This window comes from Chionomys nivalis, chromosome 25 (assembly GCF_950005125.1).
Source record: "Chionomys nivalis chromosome 25, mChiNiv1.1, whole genome shotgun sequence".
Lineage (NCBI taxonomy): Eukaryota > Metazoa > Chordata > Mammalia > Rodentia > Cricetidae > Chionomys > Chionomys nivalis.
Window position 1 is genome coordinate 17,363,319 of NC_080110.1, and position 15,681 is coordinate 17,378,999.

General features: G+C 37.7%; 1 protein-coding gene across 1 annotated transcript in view; it reads right to left on the reverse strand.

Moving 5' to 3' along the window:
- Tmtc2 (transmembrane O-mannosyltransferase targeting cadherins 2) overlaps positions 1–15,681 on the reverse strand; it is a 380,346-nt gene that overhangs the window by 163,265 nt on the left and 201,400 nt on the right. The window contains exon 4 of the mRNA XM_057758114.1: positions 5,484–5,598. Within this exon, the coding sequence (XP_057614097.1) occupies positions 5,484–5,598 (115 nt within the window). The remainder of the gene's footprint in view (positions 1–5,483; positions 5,599–15,681) is intronic.

The window sequence follows — 15,681 nt, forward strand, 5'->3', positions numbered from 1 at the left end:
TAACCTAGCTTCCTAAAAACAAGAATGGTAATTAATGAAGAAATTATGTCTCCTTTGAGAATGTGGAAGAAACCACTTGCAAAGCATCTTGATTTGGTTCTTTCCTTTAAAAAAAAAAAAATGTTTCTTGAACTTTCCCAAAGTGCTTAATTGACATTGCTATTTATTTTTTGGCTAAAACAGATCAGCTGTATTTTCCTGAGATAGTTTATATGTAGTTTACTATTTCCCAAGAGAGTATATGTGTTTACTATTGTGTTATTTTAAGCATTCAGATATCTGTTCATAATAATACCTTTCTGTTTCTTGGGGCGGCACATGAGATTTTCTATTCTGTCCAATATCACCCTTGCCAGAAGTTTCAGATCCTTCCATATTCATGCCTAATGCTTCTCCAAATTCTAGTTCATTGATATTTTCTTTTTACTTCCCTTAATCTAAAAGCTGTTTTCTTTTTTCCCTTTCTCATGCTTCACAGATTGGATACTTGGATTCTAACAACACAGAACGAGGGCAAAATCTCAATTATCTTCAAACATGATCTCTCCATTAGGAAAAATAATCAAAAATTGATTATACTGTCTTAAATTTATTATCTGCCTTCTGAAACTAAATGAATAATGAAAAAGTTCAATGTTCCACTGAATCACCTGTTTAAAAGAAGACAAATCTATACCAACAATGAAAGTAGATCAACTATTTTTCAGAAAAAAACGTGATTATATTTCAGGAACAAGTGAGTTGTGCAGTTAAAAGGTTGAAAGTCAACTACGTACTTATGAGATGTGATGTTGTGAATCACTGAACGGTAGCCCAAGGGCTGTGTCTCTGAAAATATGCTACACTCCAAATGAAAAGCAAACATGCAGACACTAATCTGCTAAACTAGCTTAAAATAATCTTGTGTGTGAAGCACACAACTTTAGTGACTTGCAAGTATGAATAAACAGTTGACTATATGCTCTGCTACGTGCTATTGGTGTCTGTTAAGAATAAGATGCAGCTGCCTTAAACTTCACACTCTGTGGCTGTTGTCTATAATCATGGACAGACATCATATCAGATGCAATCATGAACAAATAAGCAAATGCTTTCTGAAGCATTTTTTAAAACAGATCTTGGGACAGATATGCAATCCCACCACCAACTCAATCACACTGCTTTGACAAAAGGTCAAGGAAGTCAGTAACTGTGATAAAAGCCATACACTAAAAGATTTAATTTCAAATATTTTATTTCTATCTGTAAAGGAAATTTGAATTATTTCTTTTTGGAACTCGAAATATGCATACTGAAGGGTTTTTGTGGGAGCCGTCCTCATTTTTATACCTGTCAATTAAACGTGCAAATAGAGCAATGACACAGATTCATAGGAGTGGATGTTTAAAGGGCAGTTCATTACGTGTGTGACCTTAGTTGCCTGTAAGTCTCATCCATTCAGAGGCCGCCTGGGATGCCATATAAAAGAACTAAAGAACGTTGTACACCTACTGCACTGAAAACATCGTTTCATAAGCAGAGCATAACCTTGTGTGTGTAGCTCTCTGATGTGATTTGATAACATTACTCAGCCACCTGCCCCAAACTTTTTATTAAAACTTTTGAAATCTCTTAAGGTAATGTTCACTCAGCTTCAGATATAATTTCATATTATGCAAGCCTTTTTTACTTAATATTTTACAAATCACCCTTTCCTCCTCTATCGTTACACAAATCAAGACTCAGATGTACTATTTAAAATCATTGGTTAGGGGGCTGGAGAGATGGCTCAGCGGTTAAGAACATTGCGTGCTCTTCCAAAGGACCCGAGTTCGATTCCCAGCAACCACATGGCGGCTCACAACCACCTGTAATGAGGTCTGGTGTCCTCTTCTAGCAGGCATATATGCAAACAGAATATTGTATCCATAATAAATAAATAAATATTAAAGTCATTGGTTAGTATTTTTAAGTATAAGTATTAAAAATACAGGACTTGAAGACAATATTAATTCTGATCACCTGGAATCATATTGTATCTGGCACAGGGTATCACCTCAGCAATTGCTATTTAACTTCTAATGTAGTTATGAATGCCTGCATATTATAGTATTAAATAAAAAGTTCAAGTGCAATGAAACATTTCTGATACATTAGGGTGGGCACCTAGGATTCCCAAAAGTGTCTAAGGTTAATGAAGAAGCACAGGTGTTTCTTTTCAATTTATAAATGTCCATCAACTTCAATTGTTTGACACAAACCATCTGCCTCACCCTTGTTCTGTGGGGCTGGAACCTGGGATGTCATGCACAGTGGTCAACTTGGTAGCACTGAGCATCACATTGCCTGGCTGAATTACTACTAAGCATCCTTGAGAATACTCCTGCACCATGATCGGAAAAGCACTACTCAGTGTGCTCCTAGTGCCAAGAATGAGTACGTTTAGGTTAACTTTTCTACAAAGACTGAGAAAGTCATGTTTTGTTTTCTGGGTTTTGTTGTTTTTGTTTCATAACAAGAAGTAATCCTCGGACATGAGACAAAATTATGCAATAGAAATAAGATTATACAAACCAAAAGAAAAGCTATTAATTTTCCTTTTGATAGTTTGTTTCTAGACTAGTCACATGAAAAATGGTTTTTTACTAATAAAAAAATAGAAAAAGTTTTCTATTATTTGCTACTAAAATCATTTACCCTGCTTATTTATATCATAGGTTATGAAATCATTTCTGTGCACTTATTCTCACTTGATTTAACTCACAGAACAAAATAATCATTTTGAAAAACAATAATTATTGAAATCCAGTCAACAATGTAAGTTATATATTCCATTATTTCCTGGACAGGGGTAACACGTTTTAGTGAAATCTATGCTTCTTCATTTATTCTGATAGTTACATGTCACTTTCAAAATATATTGCAACTTTGTGCATGTATCCATTATTTCAGTTATTTGAATTAGGAGAAAAGTCAAAGGATAATCAGTTCTTCAATAAGGACACTTCAGTAAAGCTTTGGGAGACCCACTCGTGCACTTCCTCTGTTAAACAGGCACCCACAGGTCATTATAAGATGAACACATTAAAGTACACATAAGCTGGTATGCTAGCTAATTTTGTTTACTTGACAAAGGTTAGAGACAACTAGATAGAGGGTATCCCAACTGAGAAAATGTCTCCATAAGACTGAGCTGTAGCCAAGCTTGTGCATTTTCTGAATTAATGATTGATGGGGCAGAGCCTAGCCCAATATAGACGTAATCATCCTTGGACTGGTAGTCATGGTTCTATGCCAAAGTAGGATGGACAAGCCATGAGAGGCAAGTCAGTAAGCAGAATTCCTCTATGACCTCAGGATCAGCTCCTGCCTCCAAATTCCTGCACTGTATTGAGTTTCTGTGCTGGCTTCCTTCAGTTATAGACCATGATGTGGAAATGTAAACCAACTTGCCTTTTGTGCATGGTGTTTCATTATAGCAACAGAAACTCTCACTGAGATGGGTAGGATTGACAACTGGATTATTTTTATGTTATCAATAGAGCATAAACTGGAATAGAACATATTGCCTTTAAACTCCTGCCCAACAGGTACCACCAATGAGAAAGTGAATTAGTAACCAGTTGCCTTGGTGACTGAAGATACAATATCATGGAGGAGTGCTTGCCTAGCACATACCAAATTATAGAATGATAATAATTAACGAAAAACTATAGATGTGACTAACAGAGAAAATAAGCTCAATGCAGAAGTAGTAATTGGCCAGATTACTTAATTCCCTATATATACAAAATATGACTCTATCCCATATTGTAAGGCAAAAGGTCCTTTGAAAAATATATCTATATCCATCGATGTATATTAATGTATACATGCATAGGGACAATATGTACACAAATGTTAAAACTCATAAGGTTTTTTCATGAAATAAAATTATCACATCAGTAAGAAAGTCACAACATAATTTAAATGAAGAAGTCACGATATGCTATAAGAGGATCTAAATATATTCATTCAATATTTCATTTAAAAAGATAGGCCTTCCAATTATGGCAAAGAAGAAGATGAAGATGCACCCAGGGATGCATGAACCATGAGCAAGAGAGGCAGGATTGTACAAAGGCTTTACTGTATGAGAAGAAATTCTAGGTAATAGGGAAAAATCACACCTGATGCAAGTCCACACAAAAACCCTCCTGTTGACACCCACGTACCAGGGGGCAACAGATTTGTCTTCCATTGTTAAAGTCTAGGAGGGTAAAGTCAATGTGAACACCAGAATACAACATTCTACAGAGCTTCTATGGTTTACTTTAAATGCCTACCTCCTTTTCCATTTACTTTTATCTTTAATAACATGTCGTATCAATACTTTTAGACTAAACCACTAAAAAGATTTAGATAGCACAAACATAGATGCATTCAAAAATTCAAACTTCTGAGTTTTGATACCTTATTTATGCAATACTCAAAAAGCATAAAAAGTAGCTGACAAATTTTGACTGAGAGTGGTAGCTTTCTGATAAGGAACTGGTCTGCTATGAATCCACAGCAACTCTGAAAAGGCTTTCACGGGTGCTGCACAGTCCTGCCCACTCTGCCTAGAATTCGTCCTCGAAAGCATATGGCCTCGTGAGTCAGTTAGAGAAAACTTTCCAGGGTGAAAGCAGACAAAAAGACAGATGAGACCTGGGAGGAGAAGGACAGGCCATGAGACTGATAGACTTTCCTAGCAGGACTGAGAAAATCGGGGATACCAGCTACAGGAGTTAATAAACTGGACAGCCTTGTCTTTAAGCTAGATTTCCATGACATATAAAAATGTCCCAAATGTAAATGACAAAGGAAAGGATTCAGGTTTAGTTTTCATTTACCAGCTCAAACACACAAAGCTTCTTAGAACCTTCCATTCAAAAGGTAAAGTTGATTTAGTCCTTGAGATTTTTTTCAAAGTTAATACTAACAGATATTTCAAATTATACAAACGTTCCTATATTCATTTGAAGACGTGGACAAGATGATAAAGAAGAAACTCTAGCTAGCATCTAGAATGTTTCTGCTATTTCCCTGGTTGAACATACATTCTACATATACTTTGATATAATCAAAGATTCAGTGAAGGAAAAATGTGTCCTTTAATATTCAATGTGCCATTTACACATGTCACATTGAAGACTTATTTTTGAAATTCTGAATTTATTCATCTCAGTTTGAATAGAACATGTATTTTTAAGTGAAAAACATCGATACCGACTTTTTGTTATATGACATAGTATTTCAAAAAGATTTAACTGTATATCAATATACATAAATACAGATGACGTGACCTCAAACAGGGAAATCATAAATGCCATTCGCCTACTGATCTCAGATACATAATGGGAGGAAAATCTATTTTAGAAAAAACAGAGATCAACATCTCCATTCCCATCAGTTAACTCACTAGTCCGCCTCACAGCTGGTTTCAAAGAGGAACCGAACCAAAGAAAGCCAGGCATACTCACAAATTATACAGCATGTCGGCCATGTTGCTGCGGTAGTATAAAGCATTTCTGTAGGCGCTCTCAGCTTCAGAAATTTTACTCTGACTCTTCAGAACATTTCCAAGGTTACCCCATGCTGGCAAAGAGAAAAAGAAATTCAGGCTGAGTGTCAATCCCATGATATGTAACATAATATCCGTCCGTCAGGAAGTACTACAGGGGTGAAAAATCCTTCATAAAACATTTTACATGGAAAACTTATTTCCTTTATACTTTAACATTTCATCAAGCCAGGAGATCAAATATGTTCAAAGTCTAAAATAATTAAAGCTATCATTATGACTCAAGGCTGATGCACGCATACCGTTCATCACACTGCCAAGAACGATGTTATCTTAAGATCTCCTACAAAGACTCCATGTTCTTTCAAGTTTCCATAATGGGTCTTTGTGTTCTGCAATTATTGTATACATATTGGACTGGAAGTAGTAAGAACTCACCCTAAAATAAACCAAGATTTCATTCAGCTAGAAAAGAACCGATAAATGTCATAGAACACTCCAAGATGAGATGCACAAGAAAGGTAAACCAGACAGATGCCAGAGAACAGAAGGTATGAGTAAAAAACTATGCTTCTAATCATAGTTAAGTACACAAGCTATGTTATAAATATAGAGTATTAACTCTAAAAGTAGATGTTTTGATAAGCAAGAAGATAGAGACAAGGAGGCTTATACAACTTAGATATATCTATTTGAGTTATTACTGACAAGGCCAGAAGAATCAAAGGTGTCTAAAGTATCAATTTTCATGCATTAAAAATATGGAGAATCTTTCCCTGTCCAATTTCCCTGTGTTTCTCTAACTTTGCACCCTTCAGTTAACCTTGATTACTAAATATAACGTGTCTCGTGCCCTTTCGTTATCTAGAGAGAAAACTGATGTGTCACATTGCAAATGCTTCCACGGCCAAAAGAAGACACTGAGCTCATAATTATCTCCCAACAAATAGTAGCACATGTGTCATGCTCGACACAGGCCGTCTCATAAACGCTCACCACACAGCCCTACCTGTGAAACCGACACTGAGTCTTCTGCCTGCGGACACGGAAGCACTAAAGGATGTGCCGGGTTAATTGTGAAGCAGAAATTCCAATCCAAAGCTGATTAACCTGAGCCTGCCCTATCCTCTAATTAACATCTGCACACTAGGTTCACCCTTAGTGGCAAAGTAAGATTCATGCCCAGTGAGCTGCTCCATGGCATCGTGCATTAAGAGAAAATGTTAGCATTCAATTAAAAACAATTAGAAATATTATCAGGTTAACTAATAATTTGAAAACAGGAACGAAGAAAAACAGTAAGTCATATTCAAATTTAATAGACAAAAACACTACTTTTTTTTTAACCTAGTGCCCTTCATCTCAAATTAATATAGTATGGCCCTGCAGAAATTTCTAATACTCAGTCTTGTTTTCAAGCTACTTCATCCCTCTCAAAGTTCTGCATAATAACAGATTAATAAAATAGATTACACTAAACTTACTCTTGAAAACACATGCAATTATTAATTTACACAATGAAAAAGCAATTAGCCCACATACCCAAATGAATATGCTAGAGAAAATATCAGCCAGGACATACTAAATACAAATTTTTTAAGATATATTTCCATAGATATAAATGGAATTCTCATTAAATGCTTATGTCTTAATTAAACAACAGCTAACAAGTGTCCCTCTGGTCAACAGCAGGCACAACTAGCAATAGATCCAGAATAAATGTCTACAAATTTGGTTGTATATTCACTTACTCAATCACAAATGTAATCAGATACTTGTTCATTCTCAACAGCATTAAGAGAACCGGGCCCAAAGCATGGAAAACAATTCTTCCTCTAGATGGTCAGATCGATTGCACTGAGGCACACCCAGATGTTACTAAAGAGCACTTCTGAGCATGTCTGTAAAAGTATCCAGAAGTAATGAGATGAGGGCTGTGTCCTAACCAAAGACTTAAAATGAGATTAGATTGTAGGAAGAAGGTCAGAGTGTGGGAGGAGGCAACTTGTTGAAAACGTAAGTTGTTAACATTCATTGAATAGTGAGACTCTGGTCCCTTCCACTGTCTCTTAGCTTCCTGTCCAACATTAAGTGGGCTCCTTACTTCTGTCACATACTCCACTTAGGATTTTCTGCCCTGCCTCAGGCTTGCAGCAATGGAGGCAGTTCACCATGGGCTAAAACCTCTAATACTAGAAGGCAACCATTTATCCTCTAGAATTATGCCATTGTTTGTCATAGCAATGGGAGCAATGTCACACCACAGCAGTAGAATGTGTAAGGAAAGTAGGGTTTAAGAGTTCCATTGCAGGGTCAGCAAGATGGCTCAGTGGGTAAAGGTGCCTGCTCCCAAGTCTGATGATATGAGCTTGATCCCCGGAACCCATGCAGTAAGAAAGTAGAATGCATTCGTGCACGTTGTCCTCATAATTCAAGACAATTATGCATGTATTGGTGGCATTTCCATGACCCTACAGAAATCATGAGCACATGTATATGTAGAAATACAAGCAAATAAATATAATGCATTATATTTAACATAGTGGTAAACACCACAAATAATAAAAGAATAAATAAAGTATAGCAGTCTAAGTAAAGGTAGGGAAATTAGAGAATGCTAAGAAATAAAGTATTAGGAGTCCTTCCTGGAAAGGTTGGAGATTTTAGTATGAAAAACAGAGCAACAAATAAACTTGATAGTCTCCAACTACATATACTCCAGTCAGGTGGATAGATACGGAGAAGGCAAGATGAAGTCACAGAGATGAACAAGATTCCACACATAGAGTCATCAAGCCATGGCATAATAAATAAAACTCTGGAGTACGTTTTATTCAAATTTTCAGGATAGAATTTCAGGGAAGGAGTTATGTGACAGTTTAGATTTTGAGAAGAGCACTATCCATGTCTGCAGGGCAGGCGTGCACTGAAGCAGAACAGGAGCAAGAGAAGGGACTACAGATGTGAGTCATTGTGAGCATCCTTGCCCAGGATGCAGGAAGCACCAGGTTAGATCCCTAGCACTACATAAATTAGGTATGGTAGTATATACTTGTAGACCTAGCAGGGAAGAGATGGGGGCAGGCGAAGCAGAAATTCAAGACTGTCATCAGCTACAAAGGGGGTTCAAGGCCTGTGTAGGTCTTAAGAGACTCCCATCTCAAACAAAAGGGGAAAACTAAGAAAAAGATAACTCAGAAAGTCACCGCAGAAATCCAATGACAAAACAAAGACGGTTCCCAGGAAGATAAGAACAGAAGAGAGGGTGGGTTATTCAAAGGAAGGATGCAGTCTGGAAGTTAAAGATGAACATCAAGTTAGATGAGTCAATGCTGGGCTGTGCAGGGAGTGTCTGCTTTGCCTAAGTGGAAATCTCACAATCTACATGACTAAGCCATTGCCTACTGGATCTGGAAAAAGAAATCTACCCAATTAATCACATAGTTTAGAAATATTTTAACCATGCTATGTGCTAAAGAGAAGGGATGAAAGGAAGTTAAGAAAGAACACAGGGTACCCAGAACTCCTTGGACCTTCAGGAGCAGCCCAGTGGGTCCTACTTGACATAGCCTCACATGCTCCCAGTCTCAGACAGATGCTCAGAGACTGGGATGAATCAAACAAAGCAAGACCACTTCAGAGAATGTCCAAATAAAAAGAGCCAGAGACCACTGTACAGTCCACAAAATACCAAACAACTCCCTTTCTTGCTAAATGAAAGACTAAGAAAAACTAAAATGATCCCCTCATCCAATCTCAGGTGAAAACATCCTTCCTTAGAGCCCCTTCCAGTCCAGCCATCTGAAGCAAAGCATCTTCTCACGGCACAGAGCCTGAGACATACCAGGCACAGGACCACATCATGTTCTATAAACTGCAAGAACAGGACCAGCTTCCTTTACTCCAGTTGCCTCTGGCTGACCTAACGACACAGGGGCTGTCATCGCCTTCAATGACAAACGTAATTCCTTCTCAAATTCCTATCTCCCTTAGATCACTGTTTTTCAATGTAGGTCGAAACAGATGTGTAAAGAGCTACCAAAAGAAAGCGTAAAATTATCGCAGACATTTTGGTGTGAAAACTGCTGTCAGCATTCCCATCCATTTAAAGAGAAATGTGATTGACATTTTTGTCATGGGTGTTACCAACAGATGATAGTAAAAAAAAAAAAAGATTAAAATGTTCATTTACGAAAATATAAACCTGCCCAGAGAACATGACCTAAAAAAAAAATTAGTCAACTAGGTAGTTATAATTTTCATGATAAATGTTCATTTTTTAGGTTTCAATGATAAATAAAAAGAAAAATCATACTTAAATTGAACAACCATTTAAATTTCAGTTGAAGTATACAAAAGTGTTTTACAGTTTAAAGAAAAATGCCTAAGATGAATATTTAAAAATTAATTTTCAAATGCTTACGATTTCACCTCACTATTAGAAAGGTAAAGAATGAATCAATGTAGCTTATTCTGTTTTTTTAAATACTTGGAAAATTGTACCATATTAAACAAGTCATATTTATTAATAAAACTGACAATTCTATATAGATTAAGAATTCTATGTAATTCCAATCAATATTTTAATGTCATTTACCAAGTAACTCTTAAATTTTATCTTAATGATAATATTTGAAAAAAATGAAACTCTATTATACTATCATAAGTAAATGCCGAAAGTTTCCAAAGTTACATTTGCAAAGGATGGGGGATGAGAACATGAGAGAACAGGATGGTCAAGAGGAGAGAGGGATGGAGTGGGAGAGCGATGAGAGAGAGTTCGTGATGGAGAGAGCCACTGTGGGGTTAGGGAGAAACCTGGTGCTAGGGAAATTCCCAAGGATTCTCAAGGATGACCACTGTTTTTTTTTGTTTGTTTGTTTGTTTGTTTTTGGTTTTTCGAGACAGGGTTTCTCTGTGGTTTTGGAGCCTGTCCTGGAACTAGCTCTTGTAGACCAGGCTGGTCTCGAACTCACAGAGATCCGCCTGCCTCTGCCTCCCTAGTGCTGGGATTAAAGGCGTGCGCCACCATCGCCCGGCAAGGATGACCACTGTTAAGACTCCTAGCAATAGAAGAGAGGGAATCTGAACTGGCCTTCCCTTGTAATCAGATGGTGAATACCCCAGCTATCATCACAGAGCCTTCATCCAGTAACTGATGGAATCAAGGCTGAGATCTACAACCAAGCACCAGGCTGAGTCCCAGGAATTCAAATGAAGAGAAGGAGGGAAAAGATGAGCAAGCTCGTGGAAACACATGAACTCTAGACCGACAGCTATGGAGCCTCCATAGGACCAAACAAGGCCCCCCATATATAAAAGACAGTAGTGATGGATGAAGGTCATTGGCTAATAAAGAAACTGCCTTGGCCCATCTGATAGGGCAGAATTTAGATAGGCAGAGTAAATAGAACAGAATGCTGGGAGGAAGAGGAAGTGAGCTCAGATGCAGGGCAGCTCCTCTGAGAGACAGATGCCATGCTCCCCTCTCCCTGGCAGATGCGATGAAGCTCCGACCCAGGATGGACGTAGGCTAGAATCTTCCCGGTAAGCGCACCTTGGGGTGCTACACACATGAATAGGAATGGGCCAAGCAGTGTTTAAAAGAATACAGTTTGTGTGTTGTTATTTCTGGTGTAAAGCTAGCCGTGCAGGAGCCAGGCAGGACAAAAAGCAGGCCCGCAGCTCCTACTTCACAGTGGTGAAGCTTGGACTATCTAAGGGGATAGTCCTGGTCAGTAGGACCAGGAACTATCCCCAGTGCATGAGCTAGCTTGTTGGAGCCCATTCCTACGGTGAGATGCCATACTCAGTCTTAATGCAGGGAGTGAGGCTTGGTCCTGCCCCAACCCCAACTTAATGTGCCAGACTTTGTTAACTCACCATGAGAGAGCTTAACCTGTTGGGAGGAGTAGGTGGGGGATGGGCTGGAGGAGAAACAAGGGACAAAGTAGGAGGAGGAGCAGAGGCTGGAGGGGAAACTGTAGTTGGAATGTCCTACAAAGAAAAAAATTAAATTAAAAAAAAGTTTTAAAATATTTTTTAACAGGTAATGCCTGAGTCGAGGTCACATCTTAAACTCTATTACTTCTTCTAAACTGTCATGTAATTTATAAAATTCTTTCCCAACCAAGTTCTCAAATACTTATCCAATCCTATTATACAAAAACAGTAATGCAAAAATTTATATTAAATTTCTTTATGGTTTGTGGACGGTGGCGTCCACCTCAAGGCTCTACCTTGGCATGCTATGATAACAAAAGTAGAACATAAAGATGCTGGGAGTGGTCATGCATGCCTTTAATCCTGGCCCTTCTGAGGCAGACACAGGTAGATCTTTGCCAGTTCCAGGCCGGCTTGTTCTACAGAGTGAGTTCTAGGACAGTCAGGGTTACATAGGGTTCCTGTCTCAGAACAAACAAACAAAAAAAAGCAAAGGCAAGGCTGAAAGGAAGTATGAAAAACTGTAAGAGAAAACTACAGGTGTTAGCACTTATGGATTGCTATGAACTTGACTGTGTTCTAATCCTTAAAACCCCTGAAAACATCTGTGATACAGTAACAGTAGCCAGTTTATTGAGGAGGAAACTGCTTTAATTTCAAAATTATCATCTGAATTTTTAGAGTTAAGACAATTTTCCCTTATTGTGAGCACAATTCTTTTACGTATATAATTTTGGAACTAAAAGATAACATGAGTATAAAATAAAATTATTCCAATGAATCATCCTGTCAGAGACACTAGAAGCAGCAAGAACTCAGGCATAACAAAAGTAAGCTACCTGCTAACCCTATTTATAATATATTCAATAATGCATCTTCCAGATCAAAGCAAACTTAACAGCAACTTCAATTGTTTTTTTTTCCTTTCATTTCTTCAGAAATACAACTTTAAATTTCACGTTTTTCTGGATATATCCTGAAACGTGAATATTCTCAGAATATGTCAGCAAAGAGTTGTGATTAACGATCCCACAGCACAGGCTATTGTCTTCCCCCATTGACAATGTGAATAGATTTTGCACTTCAGGGAATTAAATAAATACTGTCTAATTATTTTGTGGCATACTCCAAAGGACTAAGACACCTTGAATATATTACAGCAAGGCTACTAGATACTTCTGCATAAAGCTGGAAACACTTGAGAGAAAAAAACAAGATCTGTGAGTGACTTTCAAAATGAATAAGAATGTTAAAAACTCAGGAAATGAAGCAGAACTCATATACCTCAAGGACCCTCACAGGTCCCTCTGAGGCAAGAGAATTCTCTCTCTCTCTCTCTCTCTCTCTCTCTCTCTCTCTCTCTCTCTCTCTCTCTCTCTCTCTCTCTCTCTCTCTCCTCCCTCCCATTTTCCCCTTCCCTCTTCTCTTTCCCCCTCCATAACCCACGAAACAACTCGATACTCACACTCTCTCTGCATGGCATATCTGGCTGTCTCTCACCTGCTGTAGGCTCCCACCCACCAAGGGGATCCGCCAAGGCCTTGGGTAACCCACTGCTGCCCATCCTGGGACAGGTACCCCCACACACACCTGCTTATAAACGATAACTCCACCCTCTTCTCCTCCTGTGGCCCTCCCCTCCTCTCTATGAGTCCTCCACACACTCCTCCTCTGCTTCCTTTCAGAAAGGGCGGGCCTCCCATGGGCAGCAACACCTCTTGCTGCAGCAAGGCTGGGTGAGGCGTCCCAGCATGGGACCCAGGTACTATACAGAGTAAACTACAGCGTAAATGACTGCAGTTTTCCGGCTCTGATGCTTCACAAAGACAATCCAAGTAGGTGAGCTCCTGATGAAAGTAGTCACTATGTGTCAAAATTTGAATAAATTATATAATTTTCCTGCCAAATATAATATCATGGTTATCTCAAAACTTACCATAGATTTTAATTTGAATATTACTAAAAAGATGAATAAATCTCCTAGCATTAATATTTAGTTTTTCAATATTTAACAATCATAACACAGTAATCATGCCTCTTTGGGTTGCTGTAAGAGCATTTTCATCTCATTGGAAAAATGGACAGAATCAAATTTAGCAAGGGCTCTTGCTCCAATATAAAATTTATTTTTACCTTATAAATTTAAACTATAATTTTTGATACTATATAAAAAACATTAATATGTAAGAATCATCAAAAGTTAAAATACTTCAGTATATTAAAGAAAAAGTCTCAAAGTTTGATTCCTCTAATTTTGAGTCAGCTGTGTAGAATCAAAAGCCTATTTTTTTTCCAAAAACGGACTGAAAATTGGAATTTTTCCAGTATTTCCATGCCAGAAAAAAGAAATGCAAATGAAAACAAGGAATGAACTTGTGCTAATATATTGATTAAAAAGTGTTTCTATGCAGATTAAACATCATTATCAGGCAAAATTTTACATACATCTGATCTGTCTTTAAAATAATGGCAACATATGCTGTCCTGAGGTGACACTAAAACCCTTTAGGAAACTCATAGACACGTCTGCCCTGTCTGGGTCTGTAGAAGGCTTAGACTTCAGACTCGTTCTGCAGACAGTATCATCCAGACTATAACTTAATAGAGATCAACATCAAACAAAAAGGTTAATTATGTTAAACATTCTAATCTCAATTGCAATGGAACTGGAACTTCCCATGAGAAGGGAAACAGCAAAGGAAGCACGTGAACATCATGACGGATGGAAATGTGAATTGTGGTTTTGCTATCTTTCATTCCCGATATCAGCAAAGACAATGGAGGAGGTCAGTATTCCTAATCTATTCCCTAATCATCTAATCATCCCTTCATATGGTTCTGGGGACAAAAGAATTCCTTTCATCCCACAAGACTATTTTCCTGAAAGTAATTATGCCTTGATTAGCTGCGAATAACAGCATAATGTTGAATGGCAGGTGAAACAGTACTATTTCAAATATTAAATGAAAGGCATAGAGGTGATGTAAGATGATTCATTGATACCAGACTATACAATCCATATGGTTGGATGCAATTATAAATTTTATTTCTAGTGGTTTTACTGTATAAAAAGCAGTTTTACCCTTGTTACTCTATGGGTATGCAAATGGAACTTGTACTAAATATATATTTCTTTTAAACAGTAATAAAATGTACAGACAATTTCAGTCTTTCAAGATATAACAATGTGTTAGTCTTGACACCCATGTTTGTACTGCAATACAGCAATATCCATGTATGCCTTTTGATAGTCACATATACCATCCTGTGTTTCAGTCTGAGTGTACCACCTAGGAGAGGCCCCTCGGAATTGTATAATAACATCACCAAATTCTACCATATTTCAAACTTTAAATGTGAGCCATCCTTCCAGCCCTAGCCAAGATAACTGACCAGAACTGTTCATGGTACTTGAAACTAGGCTTTACCTGCAATTTCTCTCATTCATTAATTTCTCATTTTCATGGAATTTTTCAATGGTTTCTCTTTCATTTTTTTCTGCCTTCTTCCTAATAGTAATATGGCCTATAAAAAGTTTCTCTCTCTCTCTCTCTCTCTCTCTCTCTCTCTCTCTCTCTCTCTCTCTCTCTCTCTCTCTCTCTCTCTGTTGTTGCTGTTGTTTGTTTGGTTTGGTTTTTCAAGACAGGGTTTCTCTGTGTAACAGTCCTAGATGTCCTGGAACTAGCTCTTGTAGACCAGCCTGGCCTCGAACGAACAGAGATCCACCTGCTTCTACCTCCTGAGTGCAGGAATTAAAAGTGTGCACCACTACCACCTGGCAAAAAGTTTCTCTTTAAGTAGCAATAGTACTTTAGGTAGAAAACAGTCAATATATTTATATTTTCCTAATAGAATGACTGGTCACAGGGGAGGAATTTGGGAGAAACCAATCATTAAATCTCTCCTCAAGAAGTTTAAGTAAACCCTTGTCAATAATGCTGTCAAAAGAAGTTAACAAAACACTTGGTGAGTATATCTTATATGGACTGAACCTCTTTATATCACACGAAGTTGGTTCAGTAAAAGCTCGGACAGCTATATCAACTTCCCCCAAAGTGTCTCAGAATCACAACCCTGCAATGAAGACAGGGAGATTTTACACTCCTATAATGTTGCTTTGAAATAATAGAATGTTAAGAGCAAAGGAATCTTTAAATACATCATTGTGACTGACAATAAGAAAAATGCAGAATATGTGTGTTTGTATGAAATAA